The following is a 17,727-nucleotide window of genomic DNA, read 5'->3' on the forward strand; positions in this document are numbered from 1 at the left end:
ATATACCAAGATTCTGATGTATTTCTAAAGTAACAATACTCAGTTGGAGACAAGATGGCATAATGCTTTAAAACACTGGCTTTAGAAATGTTACAGTTATTACCTCCTCCTCAATTTATCTTTGGACTACATATATGTCAGAACTAAAATCTGAAAGAATAGATTATATTCCAGATGAAGCTAAACTTAAACTGTAATCCAGGATTATGTGGAATACACAGTAATATAAAACTCACTCAAAAATAATCCAGGAATCATTTGGATGATCTGCTATTTTTACAACAGATGAGTCACCTGGAGAATGGCAGTTATTTCACATGAAATGGCTTTAACTTAAAAAAATTATCGTTAGTTATTTTACTATAATCATCTATTTAGCATTCACGACACGGCTTACAAAATACTTTGAACGTAACCATTAGTTAACTTCATGGCTATTAAATTGAAAATCAGGGGGTGACTGCGATTTTATCCTCAGGCTTTATTCTCAAATATTGCAACCTTTGCTTTTTTTGGATTGTAATTCTAAGACGAATAACTTCACAGCATGATGAATTGGGGTTTTTAAAAGTCCTTAAGGCCTTGAACTTGGGGGGCTCTTCTGCAGCACAGCCTGCTACAGGGCAACCGTTGGGGAACCTGGAGCTTTCCCGGTGATGTCTCCCCTCGCTTACCATGCCCTGCCGGAAAGAAGGAGGCCCTGCCCCGGAAGACATTAGACCAACCACACTGATTGCCAGGCAAGCGCCACCCCTGTGTGTCCGCCTCTGCAAAGCCTTAGGTGAGGAATTAGCTGGAGCATTTCTGTTTATCAGGGAGCTGCCATCAAATACAGGAAATCTTGGCTCACTGACTCGCTACTTGACCTTCAAAAACACCACTTCATATCTGTGTACCTACATTCAGCTTTGGAACATACAAACTGTCCGGTGTAATATCTGGTTTTTTGTTTGCCCTGAGAAGTAAATTAAAATTGAGAAGTAAAATAAAAATACATGTAAATAAAAATCAAACTGTGGGACATTACTGGGAATTTTGCTAACTTGCACATTCTTTATAAATCCACCATCAGTGGTAACAGCTACTGTAATACTGTTCATACTGACTGTGTCCTGTGACCATACATAAAGTTTTTTTTAAAATCCTCACACGAGAATATTTTTCCCATTGCTTTTTAGAGAGTGTGGAAGGGGTGGGGGGGGGAGAGAGAGAGAGAAACATCAATGATGAGAGAGAATCATTGATCAGCTGCCTCTTGCATGCCCCACACTGGGGATCGAGCCCGCAACCGTGACTGACCTCCTGATCCATAGGTCGATGCTCAACCACTAAGCTACACTAGCCGGCCTGCCTGCTCAGTTTTTATATTTTGTTTCTTATTCATTTTTATGATTCTGTACTTTATTTGTTTTAACATTTTCTATGTAATTATTTACATAGAATATATACTATAGATAATTCCACTATCTGAATTTCTTTAGAGGGCACCTAAATTAGCTGTTTACTTCTAATGTTTTATTTATCTTTGGAGAACAGTGTTCCTTCAAAGAATATTTGTGTTTGCTTCTGCCTAAAGCTAAGAGGCACCATCCACTTAGGGACATTTTAGCCACCTCTTTATCAGCTTAATTCAGGAGTCTCAGTCTCAATTCTGAATTGTCAGCTTTAAGAATAAATAAAACATCAATGTGAGGGCCGCACAACAGGTGAGACACAGCTCTCTTCTCTTGCTGCTGCAAAGCTGATTTAGACATTTACCCCCACATATAACACACCACTTAGAGTTCAGCTTCCAGCTTTTTCTTTTTTCTTCTGGATCTTTACATATTGTCTCTACTTTCTGTGAACCCCAAAATACAATGTAATCTATGCTGGAAGTAGGATCTAGCTATTGGGAAGCCCAACTTATTTTATTTCTCACATGTGCACAGTGAAGGAAAATAATACTCTAAAACAAGCAAAACTCATTCCAAAAATTGAGCAATTTTCACTTTATAAATTCAGAGAGAAGTTTTCAATATCTATTTAAATCCCACTTTCAAATTCTTTTGCACTTCCTAAGGCTCTTGGAAGTTTAAATGTGGCTTGCAATATAAGAACTTGCGCTATCCTCAACCCCAACAGAAAAAAACCCTGCCCTCCTTGCCTCCAATCACTAATAAGAAATAAAAATTAAACGTTTATTGGAAGAGGAGTGAAAGGCATCCAGCCCAACTTCCACATTTATTCATTCAGCCAACATCCACTAAGCCCCTATTTTGTCACAGAACATGGTAAGCACTGAAGACAACCAAATAGGACAGTTCCCGCTCTTTCATGAACTTACAGCCCATTAATTCATTGTATTTCTGTCGTCTACCTTTGGCTTAAACAATATTAAAAAAAATAGCACTGAACCAGGACCCAATGCAGTGATCTTGGTCTTGGTCACTGATTAAAAATCCATTCAATCTCCACAGAACTCAGTATCTGATAGGTTCAGACCAGTAGTCTTCAAGCTTTCTCAAAATCTCCTATATTCAAATTTTTAGACTTCCAGATGAGATTTTTTTTTATGGTTCACAGAATTTTAATACCAGTGGGTTGGTAGATTATTTCACAAACTTGGCACATGTGGGAAATGATAATATCTGTGCTGCATACTGGGATAATCTGCTAAAGTGATTCACAGCAACTGGGCCCAGAACTCCACCATCCCAAGCCCTGCTCGCCTGCGACCCATTCACTGCCCACCGGTGCGCTCCAGCCACTGGCTGGGAAGCCCTGGTTGAGATGACAGCTGAAGTCTCTTCCAGTCCTGCAGGTGCTTCACAATTTTTAATTCCAGTCTATTTCATCTTTACTTTTCATTATTAGAACTTCCCCTATAACATGAGCTCAAAGCTGCTTCCTAACCTCTCTGTTCATTCTCCAAATATAAACTCTCCATCCACATTCTTGCATCCCCCTCTCTGCACAAGGGTAGGCCAAAAGCTCATGCATCCACCCTGCCTGGTTAGATTGCCACACACCTTCCTATATTATGCATCAAAGAAACTGGCATTATGAGGATGGTAAAAATGAGTGCCTATATTAATAATAATGCTAGTAAAGTCAGAGCACGCTGAAGACAGATATGCCCACTTTAATAATGAATATAAGATGAATTAAGCAATACCAAAAGAAGCCATGGTTTAAGAAGATACTGCAGTCTGCTTCACATCAAATAGCTCAGCTTGCAACTGGTGGGATGCAGATTAGACAGATCTTATATGCAATAACCAGGACTGGCTGCTCCGGGGAGTTCAGAGTGTGAATGACAAGAGAGGTGGGAACAGCACTGCCCAAAGGCCAGCAGGCAAAGGGAGAAAAGCAGGAGATGAAATACAGGCATTTAATTATGTCTGTATAATTATAAAGCAGAATTATTAAATGTGTTTTGTACAGTGAGCTTGGCGATATGGTTTCCTTCCAAACCTGCAGACACACCAGAAGGTCTGTCTCGGCCATTTGCACCACTATTAGTTGAACTGCTTATCGAAAATGCAGGGTCCTGGGTCATGGCCCTAGACCCACTGAAGGTGAATCTCTGGTTAAGGGGCCTGGGTATCTGCCCAGTAAGTTTCAGAACAAGTAGGCATTAAGCTTTTGTAAGGAAAATGGACAGGAGAATCTCTCTCAACGTGGTAACAGGGATGCAGGAGGCAGCCCATAGAAATAACATCACATTACAGAAAAAGTCAGTGGGAGGGACTGATTTAGAGGTCATTTATTTCAGAAAACTTTTACTTTGGTCTAACAGATAAGTTCATTGTAATTGCTAATAAAAATACTCTAAAATAGGAAGTCTTTCTAATTATAACTTAAACATTCATAAATAAATGAAGAACTCAGAAATCTTACAATTGAAACAAAAATGAACACTAGATTTCTAAATAAACTTCAGTAATGTGAAGTCCTTAAGGAAACTAGCAAGACTGTATGTATTGGCAGAAGAGGGAAAACAAACAGTTCTATTTGAAGAACCAGGATTAGCTGCTGGGGCTCTACAGAGACAGAAAGAAAGAGGGAACGAATGGGATAAAAATTCACTAACCTCAGACATTAATTTCCTTAAGGAAATAAAAGACAATCCTCCCATGACATTTAAACACTTCCTTACGCTCTGGGCATAACACACAACCTCTTCCTCGCAAAACATTCCCTGATGCAAGAGGGAAGAGAGAGGGCTCAAGCACCCATGGGATCCTGTTATGTTCCAGATGCTGCATAAGCCTTTGGTATAAACTGTCATGTTTAAACGTCACAAAAACCCTCGGAGGTTGGGAAGGTGAATAAATCAGGCTCGGAGAAGCAGAGTGACTCACCCAAGGTTCGGTGCCAGCCAAGGGGCAGAGGGGATGTAATCTCAAGGTTATACTTTTCAAAAATGTCCCGTGCAATGATTCAGAAAAATGGGGTTCCAACTCTAAAAGCTATAAATGTTACGATCGTACGGGATCTGAACCAGGACACTAGTATATGACAAAAGGAACAGCTCATTATCCAAACTGGGTGGCGCTGTCCTGTGACTGCAGACGCCGGCGTGACCAGCACCCGGTGCAGCACAAATAAATGGCTCACATCGAACCTCCAGAATGAGCCCTCTCAAGCCAGAAACCCAGGGGTGATGAAATGGTTTGATCGGTACCCTCAGGCTGGCAGCTGGCGTATCATTTGTTTGTTCTGGACAGGAGAGATTGCAGTGACAGGATAGTGAGCAAAAACACCTGTTCACAGTGCACACTCAGCCCCATCCCCGTGAAACACAATCCCTTAGCCAACAACAGGCTGCAGAACAGCAGGGCTCCCCATCCTTCTCACCACCAATGGCTCTCTAACTACCTTTAGTGGCCCAAAGAGTTCAGGACCCCAAGTTGGGACCTCCATAATAGGCTATCAGCTTTAATACATGATATATTCTTAGCTCTTCCAAAGTTAGTGAATGTTTTCTACAAAATAGCTACTTGCATATCTAAGGGGGGAAATGAAACAAAACAAATGTGCAGGAATGACATTTTAATACCAAAAATAAAGAATATTAAAGACCATATGCTAGGCACTGAATATGTGTGTGTGTGTGTGTGTGTGTGTGTGTAAGTAACATATTATTCTACAGGTAAAAGACCCAAGAACCAGGCTGGGATTTGAATACATCGCCTCCCATTTTAAACAATAAGCTAATATGTATCAAGGCATATGTACTCTTTGACTAAGCAATTTCATTGCTAGGAACATATCCTAACAAAATAAGTAACATAAAAGCAATATTGCATGCACAATACGTTCATCCCAGTGTGATTAACAATTTAAAAATTGCAGACAATCTAAACATCCATCAAGAAAGAAGTGACTGACCTGGAGAAATGTCTCTTTGAGCTGACACTAAGGTCTTCTGAGGATGGAGGCAGCTGACACATCCAAGCAGAAGGGACGATAGCATGTGCAGGAGGTTTAGGTAAATGGACACGTGGAGAATGAGGGTGGAGAGTACAAGATAAGGAAGGGACTAGACTGTGCCAAACACCAAAAGGCCAATTAAGAATTTAATTTTCAACCTAGAGGATCAATGAGATGCCACTGAACAAACTGCATGTCACAGATGAGACAAAGGGGGTTCGGCTGAAGCCCAAGGTCACCCAATAAGCGAGTGGCAGAGCCAGGGGCTGCTGGGCCTGGCAGAAGAGACCAAGCTCAGTCTTACTTCAAGCACAGACTTCTGTGGATCCCAGCTTCCTGACCAAGAAAGTTACTCCTGGGCCTTTTCCACCTCTTTCCAGGCTTGGTTTCTCACCTTCCTCGTCCTTCCCCTCCCTCCTCATACTGCTCTCTACAGAGAAGAGCCCCAGAGAAAGCCCACCCCTCAGAACTTTGTCCTTAGCCCCTAAGGCCGTGGTCGGCAAACTGCGGCTCACGAGCCACATGCGGCTCTTTGGCCCCTTGAGTGTGGCTCTTCCACAAAATACCACGGCCTGGCCGTGTCTATTTTGAAGAAGTGGTGTTAGAAGAACTTTAAGTTTAAAAAATTTGGCTCTCAAAAGAAATTTCAATCATTGTCCTGTTGATATTTGGCTCTGGTGACTAATGAGTTTGCCGACCACTGCCCTAAGGGGTCCATCTGGTCTTGATAAAACAGCACCTTCCCAGTTCCTCCCCAGTTGAATGATATCAGCTAACAAACTGGTTGTATAACAACCCAAACAATATCAAATGACCTTTGGAATTTGGGTTAAATTAAGGACTACTGTTTTAATTTCTTAGCTCTATTATTGCTTTGTAAGTTGTACAAAGGCTCCTTTTCCTTTCTGTACATGAGAAAAATAGTTAAAAGTTAGTATACTCTCTTCTAAATCAGTATTAGAATTTGTGAGAATTTTAATGAGAAGCTTAGAAAATCCTGTATCAAAGTGCAACCTTAACTGGGCCTCTTGAATTTTAATTTGCTTTAAAACTACTTAATTTCAAAGTAAAAGAAATTGCAACAACAAAAAAAATGTTTGGGCTTAAAAAAAATAACAATAAAGCCATACACTTCTATTATAACAATCAAATTTGTTTAACATGAAACAAGCAGAGCACCACCCCCTCACACCCTGCACTCACACAATGATTTTTTAAGCGTGTGTACAGCGCCCTCTGCTGGTATCACTACATGTCTTGAATGACAGCAATGTAAAAAGGCTATGGAGGTGGGAAGGCAAAACGCCTGGATTCCTTCTACTGGCGTGGACTTCTTCCTTTCCTAATTATGCACAGAAGTTCCATTACTTCCTATCTCCTTCACCTTTCCTTCTCCAAAATGTCTTACTCATTGCAAATATTTACAGGATCATGATATAAAGTTCAATTAAAAGGGTTAAGTTTAAATTATTTCCCCTAAAGGGGGGGATAAATGACAGCTAATCCAAGATTAGAAAGCACTAAAAGCCAATATAAACCTAGTTTTGAAATATCTTCCTCATTTGATGTGGCTTCAGGTAACAGGAAAACTTAATGTGTGTGCTGGCTGAAGACAGAAATGCCAATAATGAATATGCTGAGTGATAGGGACTAAATTTTTGCTATTAAATACTCTAAAGGAGATAATACACAAATGTTAGATCATAAAATCTAACCATTCTACTTTATGATAAGGTGGCAGAGGTGAGTCCAACTAATTGGCTCACCCAAGACCCTTAGCAAATTAGTGATAACAAGGGATTTTAAACCTAAACTTTGAGTCCTAGATGTGAAATACAATAATACAGCACCAACGGAAAAACATCGCCACCGTTCTCCTTTACAACTAGAAGCTTTGCCCGCCCTCATGCTCTCCCAACAACGCCCATGAGAGGCCGGCAGCGTCACTTTGCAATCTGGCTCACCAAACTTCAATCCCACACACTGCTGTTAATGGACCAAGACACTGTGCTGGGTACTGGGGACAGGGAAACTATACACCATTCCTGCACCCAGGGTACAGAAGGCACCCTTTGTCTGGTTCAGAAGGCGAAAGTGTGAGGAAATAAACTATAGACGATGCTGAGTGCAGCCAGGGAATCATGCCCAAGGTAGAGAAGCAATACAGACAAAAGGCTAATGAACTCTCTGGGGTGCCGGGGGGTGGGGGAGTAGGAGAAAGCTTCACAGCAGAGATGCTAGACTTAGAAAGACACAAGTTCAGGGAGAAGTCTTCTAAACAGAGGGACCGGTACATGCACCTCCATGAAAAACATATGTGAGAATTTCAGGAGTATACCGGTGGAAAACCAGTAATTCTCTGAGGATGTGTGCTAAGGGTGAGATGGCGAGTGGCCGACAAAAAGGACAGAGAGGTAGTCAGAACTTGGCGCCTTGAGTGGTCCTTACCCTACTAGTGATGTGGACCTCATCCTATAAGTGACAGGAACTTGGAGCTTATCCTATAATTAATAAGAAGCCATGGAAGAATTTTAAAGCAGGGAGAAGACACTCATACTATTAGAGTTTTCATAACACCAAAAAAAAAAAATTGAACTTTTTAATCTAGTTTTTCTGCAACTTTAGCCAATTTCCTTTCCATTCTTCTTGGTTTATCTACCTGTAAAAGAAAGGGTATGCTAGAGTGAGCTGTGAAGGTGGATAAAAGATGTGGGAGCCCCTTTCACGTCCTGCGTGTTTCAGGGTTCCCGTTAAGGTCCGGTTTCTGAAAAAGGCCGCAATCAAAATGAAAAGAGACTGGGAAAGAGTTAATTTGGGTAAATGGGGGGCCAGGCAGGAGTCCACCTCTAGCGGAAGGACTACTCCTAGGCTCTGGCCTTGCTATGCCTTTTATTGAGACTATGGGATACACCCATAGCCCTTAGGCAGGTAATAGGCAGATTATCATATCAGTAAGGATTTATAAGATTACAAGATGGGGAAGTTGCCTCAGTTACCATTGTCTCAATTAGATAGGGAGTGGTTGGCTCTGACCTTTCAGAGCTTCAAAGTTGATCAGCCTTTTACATCTTTTCTATTAGTGAGACAATGGTCGGTTTCCGACAGGAAACCACCTTCATGGCAGTCGGTCCTCATTCGTTATCAGGGATGCTCAGTGTAGCCGATGAGCAGCCAGGTGAGGACTTCTCTGGGCACAAGCAAGCCAATTAAGTTTCGGAGAAGTTAGCTGATGCACACAAGCATTGGAAAGAGTTAGCAAACTTTCAGAGGCAAAAAAAAAAAAAGAGCCACATGATGCATTTGAGCACGCAGATCCCAAAAATTTAACTGAATGTGAAATAAGGTCACTGATTCTGCCTATTCATTTCCAGTAAAAGAAAACAATCAGTTCTCTACAAACTACATTTGTACAAAGAGTATCACTCACAATACTATTTACAAAATGTAGGACATTATTTTTAAATTTCCAACTGGTGTGTCTAAGACACCTCAATCTGAAAATACAAGTATCTCCCCTAAATGCAGTTACCAGGACTAGCAGATCACAATTTCCAGAGTGGATTCTCCTGGCTCAAAGTCAAATGCCACCAGAAAGGGGCCACTTACCCAGAGTAAATGCATTTTTTATTCAACTCACTGATTGAACTGACAGTCATTTATGATGCTTTTTCCACTTGCTGTTTCCTCTATCCTCTCCTGTGCCTCGTTCATCCCCAGCACAAACACCACCAGCCAAACTCCTTACAGCAGGCACAGTGCAAAAGGATAAAGAAAAAAATCTACACCCTCCTAGGTTTTTCATGGACTAGGAAGCAATTCCCGTCCAGAGTCCTAGAGCAAATGAACTATTCTGATAGCACCCCCTGGTGTCCAAAAGCACTTTCCTCACCAAATGAACTCTACATTCTAAGCTGACTAAAATGATGCATTTAAAGTAAAAAAAAAATTAATGAACATACCCACGGGCTTATACTAGGAGAACACCTGTCCCACTTACAGACCTAGTTAAACCAGTAACTTTAACCTCTCTGGACACCTGCTCTCTAAAATAGGAAAAAATAGCAAACTCAACCACCACAGCCCTCCTTCCTCCCTTTTGAGCATGGGACTACCTCAATGAGATAGATTACTATGTGGCTGTTTATAAACAAGAGGATGGGGAAGAGAAACACAAAGTAATAAGAGGACACACACGCTCGGGCCTACCTGAATGCATTTCTTACATCAAATCGGTAATAAATGTGGTAGGTAGAGAGGTCAGTTCACTTTCCCTTCAGAGGTAACAAACACTTGGACTCCCTCCTTTCCTTCCTGTTTCCCCGGCCCTGAGCACTGCAGGGACTACAGAACTTTCTGCAAATAGCCTGCCACCATCCACAACCGCATTAATTTGACCACAAAATACTAGAAATTATCCAATCCCATCCTCAAAATTGAGATTTTTGGTTTTGACATGAATTATGTAAAATGTAAATGTTACATTACTTTGATTTGTAATTTACAATAAAAGTGGCAAGAGTTAAAAGTACTTAAAATCATCACCCTTCCACCTCCTGTCCAGTTCAAAACAAACAAACAAACAAACAAACAAACCCTCACTCCAGCTGACTAAGGTGCCTAACACTCATGGCTCATTAAGAACTTAACAGACATTTGATCCTTCTGCTCCAAATCTGAGACTTTCCACAAAGCCAAAAACTTTTGTTCAGTTTGCTTTGCACAACCTCACAGAATTAAAATCCATCATTGCCCTCTACTGGGCAGACTTGGAACAAAACTAAAATCCATTTATAAAGCATTTGAAATCACCTTAGTTCTTCTCCAGTTTCTTTTGGATGCGAAACCCACGGACACAGAAGGCTAACTGTGTATTTTTTGAAAAAAGTCCACATATATGTGGACCTGCATGATTCAAACCAGTGTTTTTCAAGGGTCAACTATCTATACATATAAAAGGCAATATGCAAAGTGTCCCCGCAGGAGTTCGACAGGGAGACCAGTAGTTCTATCACTCACTAGGACATGCGCTGACCACCAGAGGGTGGTGAGGAACTTAGGGAGACTTTGGCTGGTGGCTGACAGCCAGGGAAGGGAGGCCCCAGCTGGCAGCCGGAAGGAAGGCGCCGGACAGCAGCTGGATGGCCCTGATCGCCGGCCACACCTAGGGACCTTCCCGTGCACCAATTTCATGCACCGGGCCTTTAGAATTAAATCAATGTGAATTGTAACATTCCTATCATTTATTCCTAAGCACGAAAGAGGATGAAATGAAGCCAGCAAATGGGTCCTTCCTGGGAACCCAATCTTACAGGCTGTTTTAAGAAATCCTGGGACCCACAGAGACTGTCCCATTGTTCCCATTCACAATGGTTCCAGCCAAATGTGGCAGTGATAAAACATCCCTTTCCTCCTCCTGATAATGGCTCACTGTTTCTAACTTCTAGATTTCATCATTCGGAAAGTTCAAACAAAAATCCTCCAGTGATCCTACCTCCCATCAAAACACAAGCAACTGCAATAACAAGACCTGTGTAGTACATTTCCTCACCTCACCCCTTCTCGGGCCAATATGCGTTTTGGCTGAGCAGCTGGCATTTGGCCATCTGTGTAGCTCCTAACCCTTTGCCCCTGCCCTGCCATCGGGGGGTTTCAGCAACAGACATTGTATACGCATATGAGTGTGAATGTGGAGACTCAAGGCTCTTCTTACTCACAAACAGCCAACTGTGAGACATCAGCCAACTCTGAAGCTCAGGCGCTCCCACGGAAGATGCACACAGCCCTAAGCATGACTTCTGCCGAATACTTTACACCCTTCCGCACCCAGCGAACCCAGCAGCTAAATGGTGTAACACCACCCCAAAAGGCGGCCAGAGACAGGCTCCCAGAAAGCCACATGGGAGGGAGCAATGGCTACGGAGCCTTTCGTCTCACGCACAGGGATCAGTGGAAAGTTGAAAAGAAGTTATGTAGCTGCAGTGAACTCTGTTCTCATGAGTGGTCATTAGCGTGTCCTCATGTAGAATTTACAGCGTGTCTGAGGGTCCAGGAATATCGACTCTCTCATTCCCCTCCAACCACATGCCTGGGGTCAGACAGAATTTCCATTTCACAGACAGAAAATTTAGGGCAAGAGGAAATTAAACCACACTATCAGCAAAAGAACCCAGAGTGGGCCAAACACTCTGCCTTCAGCAAGAAAACAAATATCCCCAATTTCTATAATTACCACACACACAGAAATCATCTTACATTCCCAAATTACCAGGGAAGCCATACTGGTCTGTTTCTATTTCTTAATGTATTTCTCCCCTGATGTAAAGGAGCCCATCAGGATGAAGACAAGATCACCTACCCACAGGGAATTATGAGGCTCCCGGTGAACACTGCCCACTCTGGCCTCTGCCTCTCCCCCACCAAAGCGCAGCACAGCGGGCTCCGAGGGGCCTCCTGAGAACAGCTACCACGCTGGCCCCTCTCTTCCAAATATGAGACGTATGCATGGCAAATAAAAACACATATTGGAAAATGTTTCTTAATTTGGGTGACCACAAGGGAAGCAAAGAGACCGTGTATGACGACAAACGTCAAATCAACGGGCTGCCTGGCTGTCCGGGGCTAAGTCAACAGGCCCCGTCATGACGCAAACACCGGTGTGTCAATGGACTGTCTGTTTCTATTTTGAAAAATAACAAACGGAGGAGACAAAAATCAAAGGGCTCCCATGGACAAGGAGCCTCTGAGGAACGAACCTGCCCCAGGAACCCGGAGCCGGAGCGAGCAGGAGGCAGCGCTGCACACGGGCCCTGAGCAGCCTGGCAGAGGTCGACGCGGAGGAGCCGAAGAATGAGTCACACCAACTACACACAGAGAGGCTCTCGTACCCACTGTTAAGCCAAATTCACCTAAACACCGTAAGCACCTAAGACAAGCAAAGACCTCCTACAACAAAGGCTTTCGGTGCACCTGGTGATTGAAAGAGTATTTCCTTCCTCGTGGCTGAGCCTGCATGAAGCTTCGGATAAGGAGCAGGCAGATGGCTGCTCACCAACATCACCAGCCGCAGAGGGAGGGAGGCTGTCTGCTATTAATAGGAACCCGAGGAACAAGTGGATGTCAAGGACTGGGGCCGGTCAAGAGAGCGGAAAACGGAGTTTCCAACGGTCTTTCCTTGGTACACTCAGGCGCATGTTCCCGGAGCCAGCAAACGGCTTCGGGCTCTTACTGTGAACAAGACACACGCTGTGATCAATGCTGACCTACCTGGTCGGCGTACCTGCCCCAAACCCACGGGCAAGGCGTGGAGTGCAGCTCACAACCAAGTGCACTCTCTAAAAGGAGAACTGTGACAGGGAAAGGGCCAACTGAACGAAGCCAGAGAGCCAGGATACATTGCACCTCCTTTCTGTAAGCTGTTTGGGAACTAATTTCCATTCTCCCTTTACTCCTCAGCGTGCACTGAGATGTATGGCCATTTTCTATTTGAAGGGATAGAGGACGAAACGAGCCCCGAGGTTCAAGTCTACAATCAAAAAGCAAGGAAACAGCAGATGGCATGGTTGGAAAAAATCAGACCCCCCCACAAACGCTAGCGACTTCTTGTTTCAGATAAACATGCGAAACGGGATCTGGAATGCATGGCGCACTAATATGTAATAAATCACTGAAATCTATTTTTGAAAGTAAGGAAATAGGGTCACAGCCTGAGCAGTCTTCATTTTCTCAAGCTGGTGGAAGAAGTGCCAAAGGAAAGTGTGGATGACGCAGTGAAAACCATAAGTGGTTCAGGGCAGCTGGAGTTTAGGTCAAACGGCTGGAATCTGAAACGGTGCCATGACTTCAAGGCTCAGGAGCTTGGCCTTTATTTGATAAGAATCCCCGCCTCCCCGCCGCCCCCCCCCCCCCATTTATTTGCTTAAGTTTTTATTTAATTTTGGAAACCACTTTTGAGCAATGAAGTGACGTAATCAGAAAGTTAATCTTGCACTGGAGTCCAAGAAGGCGCAGAGAGGAGGAATGGAGGGAGAAGAGGGAGAAATCTACTGCACTGTGTAGTTAACACCAGGAGGAAACCGCTCGGAGCCACGGGGCAGAGGGAGGTGAGGAGGGGATCCAGAGAGTGGTTCGATGGGGAAGAAGAGGAGGAAAGCGGGTCTTAAATATAAAGGTAATCCCCGTCTTCTGAGACGGGGCGACTCAGGAGGACACAGAGCACAGGAAGGCTCGGTCTGGGCGGGAGGGCAGCCTTTGGAAACTGCCCCTGAGAGGCTGGCTGGCCACTAACAAGGAGCTGGAGGCGTGAGGCTAAAGCTCCACAGAGAACACCTTCTTGGGGAAGAGATCAAACAAAACTTCCGGGGGACAAAAAGCAAAGTAAAAAAAAAAAAAAATGTTCTTTGGAGACACAGACTGTCCAAGCCAATGGCTTCCTGACAGCTTTTTTTCAACTCTGGCTGACACTTTAGAGATCTCATCAAAAGACCTCGTGCTCAGCTCCAACACCCAGGGAATCTCTCCCGGCCCCTCCTGCAGGCTTCGCTGTGGGGCCCCGCGACTGTGGGCACGTCCAGCTTCTCCTGCCTCTGACCAAAGCGCTGACTCTGCTGTGCTGGAGAGGTGCCTCTCTGACTGAGATCTGCCCGCTGCCACCTTCCCCCAGAGACTCCCACCTGCCAACCTTGCTCACGTCTCTGCAGTCAACGCGGCAGCCCCCTAGCCTTAGCCCAGGCTCACAGCCCAGGGCCCAGCCCACCCCACAGAGGTCTGCTGGTCCAGCAGAGACGCTCAGATGGGTCACTCCTTGAAGCCTATTCAAAATCTATTTAAAGTAATTCTACAGCATTAGCGAAATGCATTTCATACAGAACGTTTTATAACGTCAAGGTCTGGAAGTTAACATCCAAAGTTACTCATAGCTGGGCCTAGTGAGACGTCATCACTAATGCATACTCCTTTGCCAGTTTTATTTACAGAGCAGGGGACTCAGCTATCGCATCAGCTTTCTTAATAACTGAAAAACTAAATCTGTGCTACATACGTATTTTTAATAATAAATATCTAATATAATTTTAAAACCAAACCAAACCAAAATAGAGGTTACATTTTATGAGGTTTCATACCATAATGAAATCAGTAATTACAGATAGATAAAACTCTAGTGAAACACACACAAAAATACACTTACACATACATGCCATTTAAAAAATCTCAAAGCTAGTATGACAAGTTTTTCAAGTCACCGTAAGTATCATTTAGTTAACATAAGGAGGACAATAAAAGTCCCCACAGGATCTTTTATGAGAAAAAAACCTATACCCCACAGATATTCCCAATAACCATTAAAAACAAAAGTTTTGTCTTTCCTTTTGTCATTTCAAGCGGCTTTAACAAGACTGTCCCTCTTCTGTAAAACCCAAAGGAAAGACAGACATTCAAGGACATTCTACCTCTCCAGTGCTCAGAACTCATGACAGTCCCCTCCCCTCTGACCTTCTTTAAGCAAAGCTGATAAATGGAAAAATGAAATCATTTGCGTTTGCCATGGTTTCCACACCCAAACAAATGAAAGCAAGCTGAGATAACCAAAAGGCAGCATGCAGCTCCGTGAGAAATCACTAATCACATGACCTCCAAACAGGCACATCCTGAGCCTGTGGGAAACGCCTTCTATGGGTTTCCTGTCCTGCTGGGCTGGCGGGGCGGATGGCGCTTACCTTTTTGGCTCTTTGGGCTATGTCTGGTGTTCTCGTAAGCAGCTTCTCAATCAGGTACTCTCTGTTCTGCAAAACAGATATTCCCAACACTTTAACATCAGATACGGTACGTAGAAACTCATAGTGTTTCAAAATAGCAGATTTACTTGGGGTTTTAAGCATGTTACCTTGGCTTTCTGGAAGAATTTGCATTTTAAAAGTTCTGCTGCTGTGGGCCTGAAAGATCAATAATAAATTAGAGTTGAAACAATGACCACTCGATAAATACACTGCCTTGATGAAACAACTTAATCCTAGCATCTTTCTGGAAGACCAGTTTTAGGAATAGCAAAACCAGACACTAAATTAATCACAAGCTGGCACCAAATAAAATAGTGCCAATTTTCCAGTTCTTTCCAAGCTCCTTGTCTGCAAAACACACAAACTCCTCCGAGTTAAACATTGGGGGCACGATCCATTTTCCATCCTTCACCCTTACACTTCACTAAGTGGATGCAGTGTTTCTAAAAGGTGTCAGACTGACACATCCGTGAGCTAAATTCCTATGTTTATTGAGAAGCTGTACGAGCTGCAATAGGACCCTCAAGAAACTCCAGAGCACAGTGCTTGGAGATTCTCTGAGAGTCAGGAAAGGCAAGGGGTCCACACACCATGTGTGCCAGCTGTCTGCACCTTCCCCGCGCCCCCAAACACCCCCATCTCAGGTGTACACGGACCACTGTTTTTCAGGGCAAGGTAAATATGATGGTGATTAATAAAATGCAAATTCATTTAAAAGGATTACTGGATTGGTCTGGTTGTTTCCTCAGGGAGTCATTGCACTTGTTTCTATGTCTGAAGGCCTGACGAGGTTGAATCAAGCATTTGGGGGGGAAACATTGCCGAGATGACACTGTGTACGTTTTACTGCGGCACGTCAGAGGCACATAGCGTTAGGTAACTTCACTGGGAGTGATACTAAGTTTAACTACTTGGTCCCCAGGCCTGAGATCTCTCCATTGTAAACGTATGTTTCACCCACTGCAATGGGAAAGTGTTCTTTTGGGTAATACTTTGGCATTACTGTTTATGAATATCCTATCCCCCAAAACCTTTTACCTGATGATTTTAGCATCTGTGCCTTAAATAAGTATTTTATAGGAGGTGGCAGAATACTGATTATCTACTTCTCTTGCCTATGAGCTGGCATTAGTCCATAAAGAACAGCTTACTTCATCAACAGCTCTGTCTAAAACAAACAGCAATGCAGAAAAAGAAAATCACATAAATCTATACTATAGGACAGTCAACAAGACAAATGAACTGATCTCTTCCAAAAGTCAGTGTCAGAGAGGAAAAAGGGAGATGTGAGGGTATGGTTCCAGATTTTAAAAGACTAAAGAAATATAAAGCCAAACGCAATACATGCCCCTGGCCTGAATCCTGCATTTGAAAGGGAAGGAGGAGAAACTACAAAAGACCTTTGGAAATCATCAGAGACTAGAGGCCTGGTGCACAAATTCATGCATGGGGGGGTCCCCAGAGCCCGCCGGCTGGGGGGAGGGACCATGGGAGGTTGGCCAGCGGCGGGAGGTTGGCTGTGGGAGCACAATGACCACCAGGGGTTGCATGAGAGTGACCAGTCATTCCGATAGTTCTGGTTGTTCGGTCACTTAGGCTTTTATATTATAGACTAGAGGCCCGGTGCACGAAAATTCATGGACTCGATGGGTGGAGGGGGCCTCAACCCGGCCTGCACCCTCTCTCAGTCCAGGAGCCATCAGGGGATGTTCAACTGACGGCTCAGGCCCGCTCCCCATGGGAGGTGACCAGCGGGCTGACTGGGATACGCCTCCCCATCACCCCACCAGCCCCGCCCCCATCGCCCCACCGCCGTGGTCGGTCACCACCGCCCCCCAATCACCGTCCCCTCCCTCTGCCAGTTGGTACCCGCCTTGGCTGGTTTGGTGCCGCCCACTTGCCGGCTCTGCCCCCACTGACCGATTGATTGTTCCACCATTCAGTTGATTTGCATACTAGGCTTTTATTATATAGGATAAGTGAATATGCTAGGTAACAGACAATTTTAGGAAATTACTGCTCATTTTCTTAGATGTGGAAAAGTACTGTGGTTATTTAGAACATTTCTCAATTTGTATGGAATGCAAGCTGAAGTATTAAGTCTGTTACTTATTTTCAAACTGTTCATTCAGCAAGTAAAATGTAGATAAATAGATATAGTAGCTAAGAAAAATGTTAGTAATTGTTGAATCTAGGTTGTGGTGTAGAAGTAAACACTGTAAAGTTTTTCACCTTTTCTGCATGTTTTAAATTGTTCATAATTTTAAAACTGGGAGGAGGGAGAGAACCATTACTGAGTATCATTAGGTATTCTCTCTCGGGCAATGATTTGCAAAGGTACAGATAGTACTATGTTGGGGAGGGGCGGTGCAAGTTTAGAAGGATTCTCACATTTGAAGAGGTTAGAAACCCCTTCTTTGGAACCAGGAAGTTCCAGTAACATGTTTCCAGGGACCAAACCCAAGCATATAAAAGAATCAGGAAATGTGGTCAAGTGCAACGATGCACAAACTGCCTGAGTCTACCGGGGCCCCAC

The 17,727-nt window shown here is 43.7% G+C and overlaps 1 protein-coding gene across 1 annotated transcript in view; it reads right to left on the bottom strand.

Moving 5' to 3' along the window:
* STK39 (serine/threonine kinase 39) overlaps nt 1–17,727 on the bottom strand; it is a 265,976-nt gene that overhangs the window by 135,416 nt on the left and 112,833 nt on the right. Inside the window, exons 9-10 of the mRNA XM_054723077.1 lie at nt 15,299–15,347; nt 15,132–15,197 (exon numbers count right to left, since the gene is read on the bottom strand). Of these exons, the coding sequence (XP_054579052.1) occupies nt 15,132–15,197; nt 15,299–15,347 (115 nt within the window). The remainder of the gene's footprint in view (nt 1–15,131; nt 15,198–15,298; nt 15,348–17,727) is intronic.

This window comes from Eptesicus fuscus, chromosome 11 (genome assembly GCF_027574615.1).
Source record: "Eptesicus fuscus isolate TK198812 chromosome 11, DD_ASM_mEF_20220401, whole genome shotgun sequence".
NCBI classification, from domain to species: domain Eukaryota; kingdom Metazoa; phylum Chordata; class Mammalia; order Chiroptera; family Vespertilionidae; genus Eptesicus; species Eptesicus fuscus.